The sequence below is a fragment of the Lepidochelys kempii genome, chromosome 1, assembly GCF_965140285.1.
Source record: "Lepidochelys kempii isolate rLepKem1 chromosome 1, rLepKem1.hap1, whole genome shotgun sequence".
Lineage (NCBI taxonomy): Eukaryota > Metazoa > Chordata > Testudines > Cheloniidae > Lepidochelys > Lepidochelys kempii.
In genome coordinates, this window is record NC_136380.1 from 267596108 (window position 1) to 267614640 (window position 18533).

At 39.2% G+C, this 18533-nt stretch overlaps 1 protein-coding gene across 11 annotated transcripts in view; it reads right to left on the reverse strand.

Moving 5' to 3' along the window:
- Positions 1 to 2509: 2509 nt before the first annotated feature.
- The window catches only part of TMPO (thymopoietin), a 44640-nt gene continuing 28616 nt past the window's right edge, over positions 2510 to 18533 (reverse strand). The window contains exons 4-10 of one of the 11 annotated variants that reach the window (XM_073327461.2): positions 14954 to 15054; positions 10587 to 10706; positions 10378 to 10473; positions 9706 to 9816; positions 8770 to 8874; positions 8351 to 8445; positions 2510 to 3605 (exon numbers count right to left, since the gene is read on the reverse strand). In XM_073327461.2, coding sequence (XP_073183562.1) covers positions 3311 to 3605; positions 8351 to 8445; positions 8770 to 8874; positions 9706 to 9816; positions 10378 to 10473; positions 10587 to 10706; positions 14954 to 15054 — 923 coding nt within the window. In that variant the 3' untranslated portion in view covers positions 2510 to 3310. Of the gene's footprint in view, positions 3606 to 8350; positions 8446 to 8769; positions 8875 to 9705; positions 9820 to 10377; positions 10474 to 10586; positions 10707 to 14953; positions 15055 to 18533 lie in introns of all 11 variants that reach the window. The other 10 variants (XM_073327471.2, XM_073327462.2, XM_073327465.2 and 7 more) reach the window with 10 other exon arrangements.

Sequence of the window (18533 nt, forward strand, 5' to 3'; positions counted from 1 at the left end):
TATGGCGCTTAAGTTTCTGCCAGTAAGCATGCAAACGGCCACTTCAGTTTAGGTGCCTCTCTTGCATATACAGCCCAGCAGAATCTTCAAATTCAGTGTTTCCCCTGCCTAGGTAGTAGGCAAGCATGCCCATTCCCACACAAAACAGCCAGAGGTTGTGCCTCCCTTATAGCTCAGTGGTTAGTACACACATGCTGGTGGGACACCAGATTCAGTTGTCCCACTGCCTGATGTGGATAAAGGATTTGAACTTAGGTCTCCACCCTTTCCCCTCAGGAAAGTACCCTACTCACTGGGCTATAAAGGTATCACGGAGCAGGCCTCACTCTTTCCTGTTCCGCCATGGATAAAATAATTAGAGCACAGGGAGTGGAACCTGGGTCTTCCACATCACTTTAAGCACTGGCTAGACATTTAAGGGGGCACCACCACCGCTCCCACCTCTGCCTTGTTTCTTAAAATAAAAAAAAATTGTTGGTTTAGTGCATAGATACTGGGCAGTGTTGGTGGCCTGTACTATACAGGCCAGATTACATATTCCAGTGGTTCCTCCTGGCCTTAACTCGATGACTAATGCATTCCAAGATGTAATAAGTGCTTAACTTCCTCAGGGATGGGGTCCAAGCCATTTCCTACTGGCTACCTTAGGTGACTTCCCAATCAGTGTTCTGGCTTTTATGAATCTCATTCTTAGGTGCCTAAATCTCTCCCTGCATTGTGCAAGGCATCTAGGCACCAAACTCAGGTCTGTGTATTCCACTAGGGAGCACGGCTCCTACAAGTTAGGCACTGCAACTCAACATTGCAGCACTTTAGTCCCTTTATGGATCTAGCCAATAGTCCACTACCGAATGTTGGAGAAATAAGAGGAAGTTGACCAGTATAGGTGTTACTAGCCAGTAAAGATCAGCTATCAAAGGTGTTTTTCCCTAAGTGCTCAGTGACCCTAACTTCCACTGCAATCATTTGAAAGTGCACATGGTCAGCACCTTTAGAAAGGTTACATGCTAAAGTTATCAGATCAAGGGACGACTCCTCTCTGTAGGTGAAAGAGTTCCCTTAAGAATTGTTTGCCTTCTATAAATACCAAATACTTGAAAGGATTAATTCATAATGCCATAAATGAGTGCCACTAATCCAATATAATGTACAGTTATGCTGTTTCCACTGTAGCTTTGGAAGATGTATATAAATCTCTGAAGCAAGCACAGCTGAATGAAACAAATGACATTCACTGAAAGTACAATTCAGTTTTAACAAATTAACAGTTTGGAGACAGGTCAATACACAGTACTTTTTTTTTGGGTAACGCTATACCAATCTGTAATAGATTTTCTGTCCCACAGCAAGTGAAGCAAGTTAAACCTCTTGGTTCAGTAAAAGCAAAAATGGAGCCCATCTTGGTACATATAAGTAGAGAAAAAACAGGCTCAATTTAGACTTACTGTAAATCAGACATTTTCCCAAAACAAAGAGGGAACTGGATTCACTGTGTAATAATCATTGACAGAGATTTTATTCTGGGAATGTTTAAAATTTTTTACTTCAGTGGCAGAGGGCTTTAGAATGTTATATATTTCTACACATTTTAGATCAGAAGCAAAAGCAAAGCCCTTCATATAGAATACGTTCTAGCAATACAAGAGAGCACATTAAAAGTAACTGATTTCAGTTCTTATGAAAATAAGCACTAAAGTACACAATGCATCTTTATTTTTTCCACATTTTGACACCAAAAAAATTAATGTTTTCTGTTACAGTTTTTTAGAGGATGAACACAAGTTTTATTATTTGATTAAAATCAAAAATTAAAAGAATTAAAGCATTTAGACAAAAGGCTATTGCTTTGCTACCAAATAGAAGTAAAAGTTGCCTCAAGTACATAGCAAGTAAGAGTTTCCATAAGAGCAACTAAATATTACACTGTATCAAGTAAAAAAAGATATGACTATATTAATTTATATCTAAGTTTTTTTAAAAAAGAGAAAGTACCACTTTTATAAGGTTACAATGGTAATTTTATATAGAATATGCAATATGTTGCAGACTTAAGTGCACCAATTTTATACATTCACTTTATATTCTATTTGTATTTCAGACTTCACTGGTTGTGTAAAAAATCAGTTGCCTGTAGCTAGGTTATGGAATTTAGAATGTTTAGACCTATTTCCACTGAAAAAAGAAAATAATTAACTGAATCCAAGATGAGTAATTTTAACCTAAATTAAAAGTCAAAGCATAACAATGCCCTCTTCACATCAAACATGAAACTTCATGATATAAGGAGTATCCAAGAGGAGTATAGAAGCAACGCATTTTTACATGAACATCTGCAAGGAGTATCATCTTAAGCTGTGTGGGAAAGACTTGACAAATTATGTTTGAAGAACATAGCCCTGCAGTAATTTTATCTGCAGTCTGAATCATGCTGGTGAAAAATTTAAGATGTAGCACAGTGCTTTAGACTTTGAGTCCTTCAATAAACAACAAAAAACAGATTCAAAGAATATTTTGGTAGCAAATTATATTTGATGCAAATTTTATTTTCACACATATTACTAATAAATAAGTTCCTCTATAAAGACAGATCTGTTGCCAATTAGATCTGTAATTATTAGGTTCCTACAACAATATTAAGCACTAAAATTAAGGGTTACAATTAAAAAAACCTGATGTTATTCTTAGGTGGAGTTACTAACGTTACTAAGACCTTACAGAACTGTCTACAGCAGGGTTAAAGTTACATTTACTAAAAAGTTACAGTATTACAGAAGAGTTTATTGCCAGACTTTCCCTACAAGCTACAATATATCAAATTCAGCTGAACAATTACAATAAAATGCATCCAAGAATGCATTTCCTTTTGTCAGGTTAATATCATCTCCTCCTTCCTCACCCCTACATTGTGTAGTAGAGAAAAAAGTATAACCTCTTTTCTGTACGTAGTCAAAGCATTTAAACACAGCTTCATATTTTACTACATTTTTGCCCTTCTCAGCATCCAAGTTTGCAAAAACAAATATACAGTTTCTCAAAAATGAATTTAAAGATGTCCACATTAAAAAATAACTACAAAAAGTCCCAGAGATCTAAAAAATGTTACTCATATGGCACAAAGTTATCTCCTACTAGTCCAGAAAAAGTTACTGATGTCCATTTATACTGTCTTGTTTATTTATGCTTCATTATTCAAATTTGTCAAGTTGCAATCACATTTGTAAGCAGTCCTTGCGACGACAGTAGGGAAGAAGAGTTTTTTTTCTACAATTAAAAAAAACGGAGACCAAGTTGGGTGTGCCATAGGAGATGATCAATTAGCTGGGATATCTGCCTCAGAGACACCAAGATACTTAGAAAAAGGATTTCCTTGGTTGGTTTCCATAGATTGATAAACCACAAACAAGAACACTGACACAACAACAAACAGCAGAATCTTTATCCACATGGGAATGGAGCGTTTTTTTGTTGTTGGTTTCTCTGGTTTGTCATCTGCTGAGGGAACATATTTTGGAATATATTTAGATGAAAAGCTTTCCTCCATTCTGAAGTCACTGAGCTCTATAGGTCGGCCAGCAGCTCCTTTGATTGGTCTGCGGCAGCTAGCACTGTTAATTAAAAAGAATAATTTGTCACATGTTTAAGCGAGCAATCTGAAGTACATAAAAAAAAGTTTTAGTTTAAATGGATTAAGGATCTGTTAAGGATCAAAATGCACACCAGATACTCTGTTTTAAGAGGTTAAGGACAGATTTCACTACTGCCCCTGGGTAAGCTTTCAAGCATACAGTTCACATTTTACTTTCTCTTTCCCATCACTGGTGAAGAGTGTCTTTCAACCCTATATGCAGAAAGATTGATGGGATACACAAATAGCCAGACTTAGGTATCAAGCAGGGCTGTCAAACAATGAAAAAAATATTAATTGCAATTAATCGGTGTTTTAATGGCATGGTTAAACAATAATAGAATATTTAAATATTTTTGGATATTTTCTACATTTTCAAATATATTAATTTCAATTACACAGAATGCTTGCCAAGGTGGACTGGATGAGGCTCCAGATGTTGGAAAAAAAAAGTTGTTAGTGATTAGTGTCCTCTCTACTTTACCAAAGTTCTTTGTGCCTTGAGGTCTTAGCTCTCATTGTTGTCCTTCCTCAGGGAAGGACGAAGAAGTAAAGAGGTGGAGTTAGTCAAACCAGCAGTGCAAAGAAGAAGAAAAGCTGCTTTGGGAGGGACTACTCTCCTTGCCCTACAATGGTACCACAGCAAGCAGACAGGGGTCCATACTGATAAAGAGGAAGTCCCTGATTTTAGGGACATGGGGCAGACATTCACGGATATAATTTCTTAACTATTAGAATGTATGTGCTTCTGAGGCATGCAATGTTTAAAAATGGTCTCTGTTGGGACATTTTAAATTCCAGTAACAACGTCAGTGCTTCCTGCATACCAGCAGTGAATACTCAACACTTCATTTCAATGAACTACAGTAAAAGCTGTGTTATCCAGCACTTCACCAACTGTAAAGCTCTAGAAACTGGCATTTCTGATATCTCCATTAAAAGTCTAGTTGGTGCAGGGCCAGCAGGCTCCCTACCTGGCTCCTCGCAAGCAGCAACATGTCCCTGCTGCTCCTAGGTGGAGGAACGGCCATGAGGGCTCCGTGCGCTGCCCCTATCTCGCTCCATTTGCTGGCTCCGCTGTTCCCATTGGCCAGGAACCGTGGCCAATGGGAACTGCGGGGGCAGCATCTGTGGGCAGAGGCAGTGCGCAGAGACACCTGGCCATGCCTCCACCTAGGAGCAGCAGGGACACATCGCCACTTGCAGGGAGCCGCCCAAGGTGAGAGCTGCCAGATCCAGATCCAGCGCCCCAAGCCCCCTCCTGCACCCAAATTCCCTCTCAGAGCCCATACCCCTTCCCCCATCCTTGAGCCCCCTCCCACACCTAAACTCCCTCCCTCCATTGATAAGTATAACTCTTAGTTAACTGGAATTTTTGACTAACCGGGACCTCCCATTTCCCCCCAACATGCTGGATAACAAAGCCTTTCCTGTACAACCATTCTTTAAAGAAAAGACATAGGCATCAATGTAGGTAGCTCAATGAAAGCCTGTTACTCTGATCTCATCATCTTACACTTTCAGTCTGTGCAGTTGCCACTGTTGTCTATTTATAAAGAGCTCCTAGGCACAGACCACCTTTGTTATGTGTTTGTAAGATTACTACCACAATAGGGCTCTAGGCTTTACGTGTTACTGTTGGACAAGCTGAGAACAAGAATTCTCACTTTGTAGCAGCAATCAAAAACAAAGTGTTTGGATGCACAAGAATGAGAGAGTATATTAAAAAAAGTCAGTGATACACTGAATACTGTACTTAATGTCTGCTCATTCTATCTCAAAGATTTAGCAGAAATTTCAGGAGGTTTCACAAATAAATTATAGGAATCAGGAAACATACAAAGCCTTCGGTATGTTGAATCTCGAAAGAGACTGGGGTTACTTAGTTTAGAAGATAAATCAGAGGCATATGATGGAGAATGAAAAATAATGAATGGTATGGAGAAGAATTCAAGTCAGTCGTTTCTTTCTACCTTCCTACATTATACAAGGAGAAAAGGAGATTTAATGGAATTCAAAAGGCAACATACTTTTAAAGTGAAATCCCTTTTAACACAACAACACCTATTGACTCAGGGAACTCTGTCTCAAGATATTGTGGCCAAAAGCTTAAAAAAAAAAAAAAGAGTTACAGTACGATTTAGGACTGGAAGTTCTATACAGATAAGAACATCTAGTTACATTAGACAGCATGCCTATATGCTTCATGCTTCAGTGCATTAGGCAATCACTAATTGAAGAAGATTAGAAAAAACAAAGGGAAGTTATGGACAAGTTATTCCATAATTTTATATAAATTTTTTTTGGACACTTTCCTTTGAAGCAGCTGGTACTGACCAATGTCAGTCCAGTGTCTGGTCTCTATATGGACCATTAAGCTGATTATGGCTACAGAATTCAGTGCTCTGCTGAAGCAGTACTTTTAAAAAACGTGTCCTGGATTCGTGCATATCCTTCTGCCTGGAACACAAGCTAACAGGATATTTTTAGCCTCAAATAAGTTTTTAAAGTTTTACCATTTTTATTATTTAAAATCCCATTGTGGAATACTGGACTTCATTTCAGAAGAAATTAAACTGGTTTAATCTAGATGTTAGTTTGACATCTGTAGTACGCAAGGTCTTGGAAAAAATTTTGAGGGAGAAAGTAGTTAAGGACATTGAAGTCAATGGTAAATGGGACAAAATACAACATGGTTTTTAAAAAGGTAGATCGTGCCAAACGAACCTGATCTCCTTCTTTGAGAAAGTAACAGATTTTTTAGACAAAGGAAACGCAGTGGATCTAATTTACCTAGATTTTAGTAAGGCATTTGATACCATGCCACATGGGGAATTATTAGTTAAATTGGGTAAGATGGGGATCAATAGGAAAATTGAAAGGTGGATAAGGAATTGGTTAAAGGGGAGACTACAACGGGTCCTACTGAAAGGTGAACTGTCACGCTGGAGGGAGGTTACCAGTGGAGTTCCTCAAGGATAGGTTTTGGGACCAAATCTTATTTAATCTTTTTATTACTGACCTTGGCACAAAAAGTGGGAGTGTGCTAATAAAGTTTGTGGATGATACAAAGCTGGGAGGTATTGTCAATTTAGAGAAGGACAGGGATAGCCTACAGGAGGATCTGGATGACCTTGTAAACTGGAGTAATAGTAATAGGATGAAATTTAATAGTGAGAAGTGTAAGGTCATGCATTTAGGGATTAATAAGAATTTTAGTTATAAGCTAGGGATGCATCAATTTGAAGTAACGGGGAGGAAAAGGACCTTGGAGTATTGGTTGATCATAAGATGACTATGAGCTGCCAACGTGATATGGCTGTGAAAAAAGCTAATGCGGTCTTGGGATGCATCAGGAGAGGTATTTCCAGTAGGGATAAGGAGGATAAGTACTGTTATACAAGGCACTGGTGAGACCTCACCTGGAATACTGTGTGCAGTTCTGGTCTCCCATGTTTAAGAAGGATGAATTCAAACTGGAACAGGTACAGAGAAGGCTACTAGGATGATCTGAGGAATGGAAAACTTGTCTTATGAAAGGAGACTCAAGGAGCTCAGCTTGTTTAGCCTAACTAAAAGAAGGTTGAGGGGAGATATGATTGCTCTCTATAAATATATCAGAGGGATAAATACCAGAGAGGGAGAGGAATTATTTAAGCTCAGTACCAATGTGGACACAAGAGCAAATGGATATAAACTGATCATTGGGAAGTTTAGACTTGAAATTAGATGAAGGTTTCTAACCGTAAGAGGAGTGAAGTTTTGGAACAGCCTTCCAAGGGGAGCAGTGGGGGCAAAAGATCTATCTGGCTTTAAGATTAAATTCAATAAGTTTATGGAGGAGATGGTATGATGGGATAACATGGATTTGGTAATTAAATATTCATGGTAAATAGGCCCAATGGCCTGTGATGAGATATTAGATAGGGTGGGATCCGGAGTTACCCAGGAAAGAATTTTCTGTAGTATCTGGCTGATGAATCTTGCCCATATGCTCAGGGTTCAGCTGATTGCCATATTTGGGGTCGGGAAGGAATTTTCCTCCAGGGCAGATTGGAAGAGGCCCTGGAGGTTTTTCGCCTTCCTCTGTAGCATGGGGCATGGGTCACTTGCTGGAGGATTCTCTGCTCCTTGAAGTCTTTAAACTACGATTTGAGGACTTCAGTAGCACAGATATAGGTGTGAGGTTTTTTGCAGGAGTGGTGGGTGAAATTCTGTGGTCTGCGTTGTGCAGGAGGTCAGGACTAGATGATCATAATGGTCCCTTCTGACCTAAATATCTATGAATCTGTGTAATTTTACAAAGAAGATTCCTTATCTGAATTAATTCCATTTATAAAAGACTTATTTACTTTTAGTATCTGAAGCCTAAATCACATCACATTTCAATAACGTTTGTGACACTAGAGCAAACTCTTGTTAGCCCAGGTAAATTCAGTTTTAGTTCTAATGGGATAAGTTAATTTTAAACACAGTTATATGCAGAAAGGCGTGCCACCTAGCTCTATGGTGTGCTGTGAGGTTGAGCCACAAAGCACAGATTAATTCTTAGAGATTTCCTAGCAATACAACCTAATTACACCCAGAAAAAAAGGTCTTTGTTCTATCAAAATTGACAGGTTTAGAGGGGTAACCATGTTAGTCTGTATCAGCAAAAACGAGGAGTCCATGTCTCCTCAACGTTTTTATCAAAATTGAGTAAAACATAAAATACTTTAATTGTACCTAATTCCTGTAGGTGTGGATACTTCATATGGGAACATTTCCTTAAGAATATCTCTTTCTACTCTTCGTTCTTCTGCTAGTGTTTTCTCCACCACCTATAGGAACAAATAGAACAATTATAAACCTTACCAAACTCAATAGCTTTTTTCCTCTAGTATAGATATTTAGAGCAACCATAACCCTAGGTGATTTGAAAGGGAGAATTTGGTTCACCCAGTGAATTTTAAGAAGTCTTTCCTGGATTTTAATTGTTGGTTTAAGCTTTGTTACTGGCAGCTGTCTAGTGAGTTTTGGAGTCCAGATGCATTCAGCGTTGTCCTCAGTTTCCTTCAACATGAAGAATACTTTGTTGTTACTTATGCAGTACTTATACACCAATCAGACAACAATACAGATGATCAAAAGGGACTAGTCATCACCTCTATCATGGCTGTGTTGAGCAGATCACTGGATTGTGTGTGACCAATGTTAACAGCATGTTTATGAGGACGACCTGTTTCCTCTTGCTGTGGTAAGTGAAAGTGCTGCAATATAGCAAAACACTGACTTCACAGGCTTATTGGGATTGAGACAGTAAAGCACTCGTTTTTAATAAATTTAATGGGTATCTGCTCAGTTACCAACATGGTGTCAGATCATCTCTGTATGCAAATAAGGTAGCCCATTACACATTACATGAAGATGTGGACACTAGTTTTTAATTAAACATTTCTTACCTATTTTTAAGGATGAGTTTTATTCAAAATGAGCAATGCAAAAGTGATAAATTCTACTGATTTCTATTAGGAAAATAATGCTGCAGAATAGCATACAATATCAGGTCTAAAATTTTTAGTATATAAAAGGTTTCCAGAGATAATATAGTCAAACACTGTAGAAGTAGGGGCATTTTAGCTATTAAAGAAGAGGCAGATCTACTCCAGTAATGTTACCTTGGAGGCTTTTGGTTTAAAATAATCCTGCTATTTGATGCTGGAAATTAAGCCACAGACTTGGATCAATTTTTCAAAATTCAAGAGTCATGTACTCTCTCTATTCAACTGACTTGACAAGGAATTGTACAAAAAAAGCAACATGCTACACTGATGACAGAAGCAGCACAAAAACTGCAAACATGACCCCAGAAATGCAGAATGGCTCAAAACTAAACAGGTGTTTTACTGGCAAAACTTTTAAACCTTAACATTCATCAGTCAAGCCATGGTACAATGCTAGTGTGATCTGAATATCCTCATACCACCTCTTAGAGAAGTACACCCTCATTCCCACTTCTGCAGGAATGCATAAATAAATAAAATAAATATAAGAACTCTATCCAGAAAGAATAATGATAATCTAAATTTTAATTCATTTACTTCAGCTGTCATCAATGGTTTCTTTGGTGTTCTTCTGGGCAAGTCTGAGAATTCACTGATTGACAGTGTAGGAGCTGCATGCTTGAAATTTCCAGGCACCCTATTGACAACCTGCTGAGATTCAAATTGTTCAGACTCAATTAACCAAAATACAATAGAAAAACAAAAATAAGACAAAATCTGTGTTAAACATTTGGGTACTAAAAGTTATCACTCAGAGGAAAAAAAAGGATTTAAGAGGAGCTACTTTGGAAGAACGTTCTAAATACATTAGTGACATAGTTTCAGTATTTTTTTCTTAAAGCGGTTTAGTGACAGAAGCTCACAAACACTCAAGGCAGGTTTGTTGCACATGTTAAATAAAATGGACCCTCCATGAAGGTTGTGGTACTGAAGTTCCCCAACCTTCCACTTTTAAGAAGATAGGAACTATCATACAGGCTCAGACCAGGCCAGCCGCAGGAGGCTTCAGGGAATGGTGTAAGAACATATGCTCATATAAGACTGATAAAATGGAGAGGAATGCATATCTGATAGAAAGTAAAAATACATTAAGTATTGGGGGCTATCAAGTAGAGTTAGATTTGTTTAAACTGAAAATGCTTTCTAGTGTAAGTTAAAAAGGTACATTACAGAAGGATACCACTTGTATAATTTATTAGATATATTTACTAGGGTCTCGTTGCTTGAAGCCACTATAGTTTCAGCTATGGGAGTACCCTCTGACATTACTGCATCATCTACAGGCAACTGTGCTGTAGTTTCCACCTGTTTGTTTAAAAAAAACAAAACAAAAACAGTGAGTGTAAAAAATAGTCTCTAGGGCCCTGACAATCTCAGGAAAAAGTAAAACGAGTCTAGATTGCAATAAGCCTCATCACCCTTTTCCTTGGTGTTCTTCTTGATACTCTTGTAGACTCCCTAGAAACTGCCTGAAGAGGTCCACTTTTTGAAGATCCACTTGTCCAGATAGCCTCAGTAACTCCATCTTGAGAATAGTTCTATTCAAGCATCAAATACATTAGCAAGCATATAAAAGCCATGTCCCAACACTGAAGTGTCCATAACTAAAAGGCACAGAAGCATGCATATTCCAGATGTATGTGTGTAGCACACTTGCTTTCCAAATATCTTGCTTTTTAGAATACTGCAATATTGGATATCAAGGGATAGTACTCAACACTACCCTTAAGAGGATTCCTATTTATATGGAGTTGAACAGGCAATGTATAATGACTATCAGAAAAAAGTGAGAGCTACCATCTCCAGTAAGTGTAGAGTATAAATGGTTTACATCACCACTGGCTAAAACCTGATCTCTGGCTTGAGCCTGGATAAGAACCACTGATGAGCGGATATGCCATTTTACATTTAACCCAGATATCTTGTCTGCATAAATAAAAAACAAACCTCTTGGGCATTTGTGGAAACAGGTGTTACCAAAACCCTTTTCTCAGATGCAATTTTAGCTCCTCTGAACACAAGATGGGGAGATTTCCAAAAGACACATACAGCAGTTTGAAATTCATCAGAAATTGTTTGCCTAACTACCATTTGTGCTTTTGAAAGTCTCCCCCATAACTGTAACAAGTGTTATATCCATAAATTAAGCTTTGCCCATTCCTTATGACTAAGACTTGAGACATAATTAATCAAACCTAAACCAGTCCATTGGATACTAAAAAACAAATGTCATACTAGTATTAGAATAAGATTTAACTTATGAGTTCTGCAATGGGGGCACTGGAGGAAAGAGGTCATTCACCACAGTAATAATAGTATTGTGGGTTTAAGTAACTGCGAACACACTCTTCAGGTTAAGTCTCAGGGAGTGAGGAAAGACCCCAAATCTACAGAAGCAGCATAAAAGCTGCAGTTTTACACTGGCAACTTGAAACACGATTAAAAATCCCAAATCCATAAAATAGCCAATATTGAACAGTAGGAAACCAGAGCGTTACCACTGTATTTAAAAAAACAAACTATTTTTTGAGGGAAAGAAGTTTACACTAGTAAAAAAGCAAGCTAATAATCTGAAGCCAGTAGCAAAACAAATGCAATGTGCATGTTTTCCTTTTCTTTAAAAGGAATAAATAAATTCAGGAAGTTTGGTAGTTTGCTGTTATCATTTAGAAGATTGTTTTTTCTCTGATGTTTCAGGAAGAGCTAACCACCTCAGATTAAGATTACCCCCAAAATCCATAGAAAGTTACAAGTGGGGCCCTGAAAAATCACACAAGAAATGGTGGATCCTCCTTTCTGTCGTAGGAGATCCCATTGACACAAGATCAGGTCACAGAACACTTTCATGTTTTGCAAGATTTTAACAAAGCAGGCTGGAAGATAAAATTATCTAGTGTCTGTTTCCAGTAAAGAGTATCCTCCAATCAAGTAACTAATATAGCTAGAAGTCAAATAGCAGGATTCTCTGCACAGTTTAAAGATTGCTTGTTTATTGTTGCTACAAATCCAGGAGAAGGAGTACAAGTTTTTATTTAGGTGAGACAAGTTATAGTCTCCTAAATTTTTCAGTTACTAAGTGGTGAATTTTTAATTGGATTTTGAGAAAACAAACGTCACTTCCCACTAGATCCTAAGTTTCTGAGCCTAAACTGTTGGCAATATTTCTTTAAATTGTAAGAAAACTCTTCTCAAAATAACCATCTCCCTTCCCCCCCCACAAATTTTGGATTATTTCCTTTCCTAAAAAACAAGGATAATTTTGAAAGTTTACTGTACTTTACTGAAGTTCATTCATAAATCTTTGCCTGTTACAGGTTTTAAATTATATCGTTTGCAGCTTTAACCACTCAAAGTACTTTCAGCTTCTACTATGGGCATTTAGCATTTCCATTTTCTAGATTTTAAAAGAATATTAATGGGTCCAGGTCAGCCTACCTAAAGAGAGGGTTATGATGGTTTGAATCAGTAAATATTCATCATTTTGAAAAATTTGTATGAAGAGTTTTACTATTCGCATTGAATCAACCTGGTGAATTGGATAAGATACCAGCTGAATTAACACTCAGTCATGGATATTTTCAGGAAAAATCCACACACGCTATAAAACCATCTCAGAGATACTTAATTGTACATCACTGAGTCTGAAATCTGCACTGATATATTATAAAAGAAGCTACTGACAGTAAACCTTTGTACTTCCATAACTAAAGTGGAGTACTATTTTGGCAGACCAGATACATTTGAAATAAATACTTAGTCTGGGGTCCTAGATATTTCAAGTGATCAGGCAAGAAAGTCAAATTAACACCCATTTGTTTAATCTAGGAGGTTGTGAAAGCAGGTTGTTCTGAGGGTGTATTCTCAGATATATTTCTCCTGTTGGTCTGACAAACTGCTAAGATTAAAGACATTCAGGTGACACTGCAAGGTCTATTTGATCTCTTGGGGTCCTGGGAGAGAAGGGGTTTGTTTGGAGTACAGGCATGTTTATTTTGCCAAGTGGGTCCATTCAAGGGGCACATATTGCCTTAATGTATATTTTATTAAAGACTTCACAACACTTGGTCTTAACTTTGTTTCTCATTATGGTTCTTAGACAGGATGCCACTGATTTCAACATGACCGAGATGTCAGAGTGCTCGCTCTTGAAAAAAAGACAAACATATGCATGCTCCAGGATAGAGGCCTGATTTTTCAAGATATTTGGACATGTCAACATCTCTGTCATATTGAAATCAGTGGGAGCTGCTGGAAAAGCATCAATGGGGGGGGGGGGGGGGGAGAAAACGGGGACGGGCGGGGGCAACGGGAGGAAGAGGTGGGAGGGATATCAGGTATCTTGTTTAGGAATCTAACTCAAAGTATTCATTTAAAAAGGATTCTTGGCTGATTAAGTGTTTAAATATCCTTTAAAATAGTATTGTGCAGTCAACAATTTTGAATTTTTGCTTCAACTGAAAGAGCAGAAGTGTTTCAGTATGACTCCTTGATTTTGATTCCCATCAAAGTGAACTGGAACAGTTGTGACAATAAGTTACATTATCATATGTCTATGCATGCCCCAACCCAGACAAAATTAAAGTGGTACTTGGATGTCTGTTTCAAAAAGATATCAGACAAAATTAGTAAGAGTTCACCATTTCTAAGACAGCCACTGGTGACAAATTCCAGAGAAAGGAAAGATTCAGAGCAGTGTGCACTAGTATCAGTGGCTAAAACACCATTTTAAAAGAAATGTTTCTAATTTGTCCCCTCATACTGCTGGACCACCCTCACCAACACAGCACAGATCATTGCGAAGTTCTGCAAAAGCCAGTTACTCAAATACTTGCTCCACAAGGATTCCACTACTTTTCTTCAGCAAAAAGAAATGTTGGTCAGGGCACTACCACCAGCCAAAACTGGATCACCGGATGAAATACACTAATCTGGACAAAAGGATATTCACATTGATATGCTAATTTCACAAGGGTTGATTAGCTACAGGTATTTGACAAATCAAACTCCTGAAGTCCACATGATCAATTCATTTTTTTTAAAAAAAAAAACAATCTACACACCCTAAAACCCAAACAAAGCAGCCTTCATTAAGCAAGCTAGAGCATATTAGCATTTCAAAGTGAGGCACTCAAACGTTAATAAGTGCCTATATGTGGATGCATTGATAGTATGTGACCATACAACTGAAGCCTTTTCCCCCACATAATATGTTCTTCTCTTAGGATAACCTCCCCACCACTTTTAAGTCCTCACTCTAAAGCACAGAGGCACTAAAGCCTCTCAAACAGATACCAGGATATTTTAATTAAGCAAACAATTACTTTCCCCAACTTTGTTCTGAGAGAACTTTACGGAGCTGATTTTGCTGAAGGTTCCAAAAATGTTTCTTGGAGACATTCAGCAAGGAAATTTCAATAATTTGGCAAATTTATAAGTCACTGAAAATGGTTTTATATTGGAAAGTGTTATGCAATACTAACTACAGCAGTGCTGCCTACAATATCATAGAAAAAAGCAAAAGCTAACTTTAGCAGAATATAGCTGCTAATCTTAACTGTTTCTGAGTAGGCAAAAATATTAAAAAATAGCTCCAGGATTAGCTAAAACTTGGGTTGTGTTTAATTACCGCACGATTCCTGGAAAACTTGTGATAAACAGATTAGCCCACTTAAAATATTAACCATATGCTAATATTAGTCAAGTGCAATATGAAAAATTCAGCTACTGCGAGTATACTCAATTACAATTACAAGTTGGTAAGAAAATGCCATTAAAATAAAGATACCTGATTATGTTCAACAACTCTTCTTTGTTTGAGTGTTACTGGAGTCTTTGTCTTGGCCTTCAGTGGTTCTCTCTTCTCAAGTCTGAACTCTACCTTGGGATCTGAGAATAAAATCAGTCACCATTATCCTGTGGCACTGAAAGAGCCAAAAATCCAACGGAAGAGCCCACTAATATTTTACCTAGAATATTAAAAAAATGCAATCATCTTAAGTAACAGCCAAGACCATAACATAACCCAAATAATGCACTTCATTAAAACAGACCATTTTAGCTGCCAGAATGGTTGAGTTATAACTTGTAATATTCTCTTAATATAACTAATATGGGCAAGTTTGCATTGTGACATACCGCTTGCCAGTATGCAGGTCACTCCCAGATGTGTTTGTGTAACCCCAGCCTGCCAGTCTCATCCTTCCTCTCACCAGCCATGGTTATACTGCAGGGTGACTAACACTCTCCCAGGCCTGGCTTTTCCAGGAAAAATGTATGTCTTATATGCCCAGCTTCTCTTGGGCAGTCCAAATATACGAAGTCCATTATTCCTTAAGGGAATAATATACGCACAACTTGCCACCTTAAATGGTGTTACCTAGACATTTCAACTTAAACATGCTAGATTAGATACAACGCGTTTATTAACTATAAAAAGATAGATTTTGAGTATCAGCAATGAGGCATAAAAGTTAGAAATGACTAAAATCAGAAATGATTAAAAAGGAAAGAAAGTGCTTTCTAGTTCCCAACAGTTTTCAAGTACATTAAAGGTTGCCACAAGGAGGATGGAGAAAAATTGTGCTCCTTAATCTCTGAGGATAGGACAAGCAATGGGCTTAAATTGCAGCAAGGGTGGTTTAGGTTGGACATTAAGAAAAACTTCCTAACTAAGGGTAGTTAAACACTGAAATTACACCATCTCTTATCATCTAACCTGCTCTTAAAAAAATCTCCAAACACTTGTCAGGGATGGTCTACACTACAGTAACTCCTCACTTAATGTTGTAGTTCTGTTCCTGAAAAACGTGATTTTTAAATGAAGCGATGTTAAGCAAATCCAATTTCCCTACAAGAATTACTGTAAATGTGGAGGGAGGGGTTAGATTCCCGGGAAAGTTTTTTCACCAGACAAAAGACTATATTATAAGTTTTAAACAAGCAATTTAATACTGTACACAGCAATGATGATTGTGAAGCTTGGTTGAGGTGAAGGAGTCAGAAGGTGGGATATTTCCCAGGGAATGCCTTACTGCTAAATGATGAAGTAGAACTCAGCTGAGCCCTCAAGAGTTAACACACTGTTGTTAAAGTAGCCTCATACACTACAAGGCAGCATGAATGGAGGGAGGGGAGACAGCATGGCAGACAGAAAAAGAGATGCGCATTGCCCCTTAAGTATGCTGACCCCACTCTAAGTACGCTGCCTTTTTAAGTAGATCAGCAAGTTGAGACAGCAGCTGCTGCCTCCAAGCTCCCTCCGTCCTGAGCCCTGTTGTGTTCCCCCCAACTCTATGGAGATAGGGTAAGTGGGTGGCAGGAGCAGGGGGACACCCTGATATTAATCCCCCTCTTTCCCCCCCACCCCACATAGCAAGCAGGAGGCTGGGAGCAGCTCCAAGGCAGAGCGCAGGAGCAGCACATGGCAGTGGGGGGAGGGACAGCTGAACTGCTGCAATTGATAGCCTGCTGGGGGGTTGCTGCACAGGGAACTTAAGGGAGTGGGGAGCTGATGGGGAGCCCCCACCAGCTAGCTGCAACGGGCTGCTCTTTCTGCAAGCAGTGGACAAAGCAGGCGGCTGCCAAACATTATAAGGGAGCATTGTGCAACTTTAAATGAGCATGTTCCCTAATAGATCAGCGACGTAACAACGTTAGCCAGGATGACTTAAGTGAAGAGTTACTGTACTTGGTCCTGCCTTGAGTGCAGGGGATTGGATGACCTCTCGAGGTCCCTTGCAGTCCTACAATTCTACATCTCTTTACAACAATCTGTAACCCCTAGCCCACTTTAAGTAGAGGTATTAATGGCCACTTCATTTTGCAATGTGTTAAATCCTACACTTAACAATCAGTCCCACCTTGTGTTTAGCTGCGACTCTGATTACTTCTCCCAAACCTGAAGAAGAGCACATTGGAGCTTGAGATCTGTCTTTTTCCCCAACATAACTTGGTCCAATAGAAGATATTCTCAGCCACCTAGTGTCTCAAACAACTTAGGCTATGTCAACACTATGCAGCTTTTAGCGACACAGCTGCATTCCTACAGCTACGCGGCTAAAAGGCACGCAGTGTAGCCGCTGTTTGTCAGCAGGAGAGAGCTCTCCTGGTGACAAAAAACTTCCACCCCCAACAAGCAGCGTTAGCGTTGTTGGCAGGACAGTGCTCCTGCCAATAAATCGCTGTTCACACCAGCACTTGTCATTGACAAAACTTGTGTCTTTCGGGGTATGCGTGCGCACATTTTTAACACCTCTGAATGACAAAAAGTTGTGCCTTTCACTTGTCAGTGTACACAAAGCCTTAGTAATTTTTATCATGTTACCTTCTTACTCCAGCTCTCATACATCATTACAATGAGCTGTTTTGAATGCCAAAGAGTTATAAAAATCTCATGTATATGAGCCCAACTTTCATTTCTCCTTCCACGTTTGAGCATTTCTTAGAAGAAACATTAGGTAGGAAGAAATAATGGCCAGGTCTATACTACGGGGGTAGGTTGAATTTAGCTGCGTTAGGTCAATTTTAAAATGAATGCGTTCACACATCCAACCCCATTCCGTCGACTTAAAGGGCTCTTAAAATAGACTTCTGTACTCCTCCCCGCTGAGGGGAGCAGTGCTAAAATCGACCTTGCTGAGTTGAATTTGGGGTACTGCAGACGCAAATCGATGGTATTGGCCTCCGGGAGCTATCCCAGAGTGCTCTATTGTGACCGCTCTGGACAGCACTTTGAACTCCGATTCACAAACCAGGTACACAGGAAAAGGCCTGGGAACTTCTGAATTTCATTTCCTGTTTGGTCAGCGTGGCGAACTCAGCAGCACAGGTGACCATGCAGTCCCCACAGAATCACAAACAAGCTCCAGCATGGACCAAAAGGGAGACACTGGACCTGATTGCTGTATGGGGAGAAGCATCTGTGCAGGCAGAACTCTGATCAAAAAGAAGAAATGCAAATATATTTGCCAAAATCTCACAGGGCATGTTGGAGAGAGGCTACAACAGGGACACACAGCAGTGCCATGTGAAAGTTAAGGAGCTGAGGCAAGCCTACCAAAAGACAAAGGAGGCAACTGGTTGCTCCGGGTCAGAGCCCCATACATGCCGCTTCTATGATCAGCTGCATGCCATTCTAGGAGGTGACCCGACCACTACCCCACCACTGTCTGTGGACACCTGCAAGGGGAGTCTCTCACACAACCGGGAGGAGGAGGAGAAGAATGCGCAGCAGGCAAGCGGTGAATCCGTTCTCCCCAGCAGCCAGGACCTTTTCATCACCCCAGAGCCAACACTCTCCCAAGGCGAGATCCCTGACCCTGAAGCTGGAGAATGCACCTCTGGTGAGTGCACATTTGTAACTACAG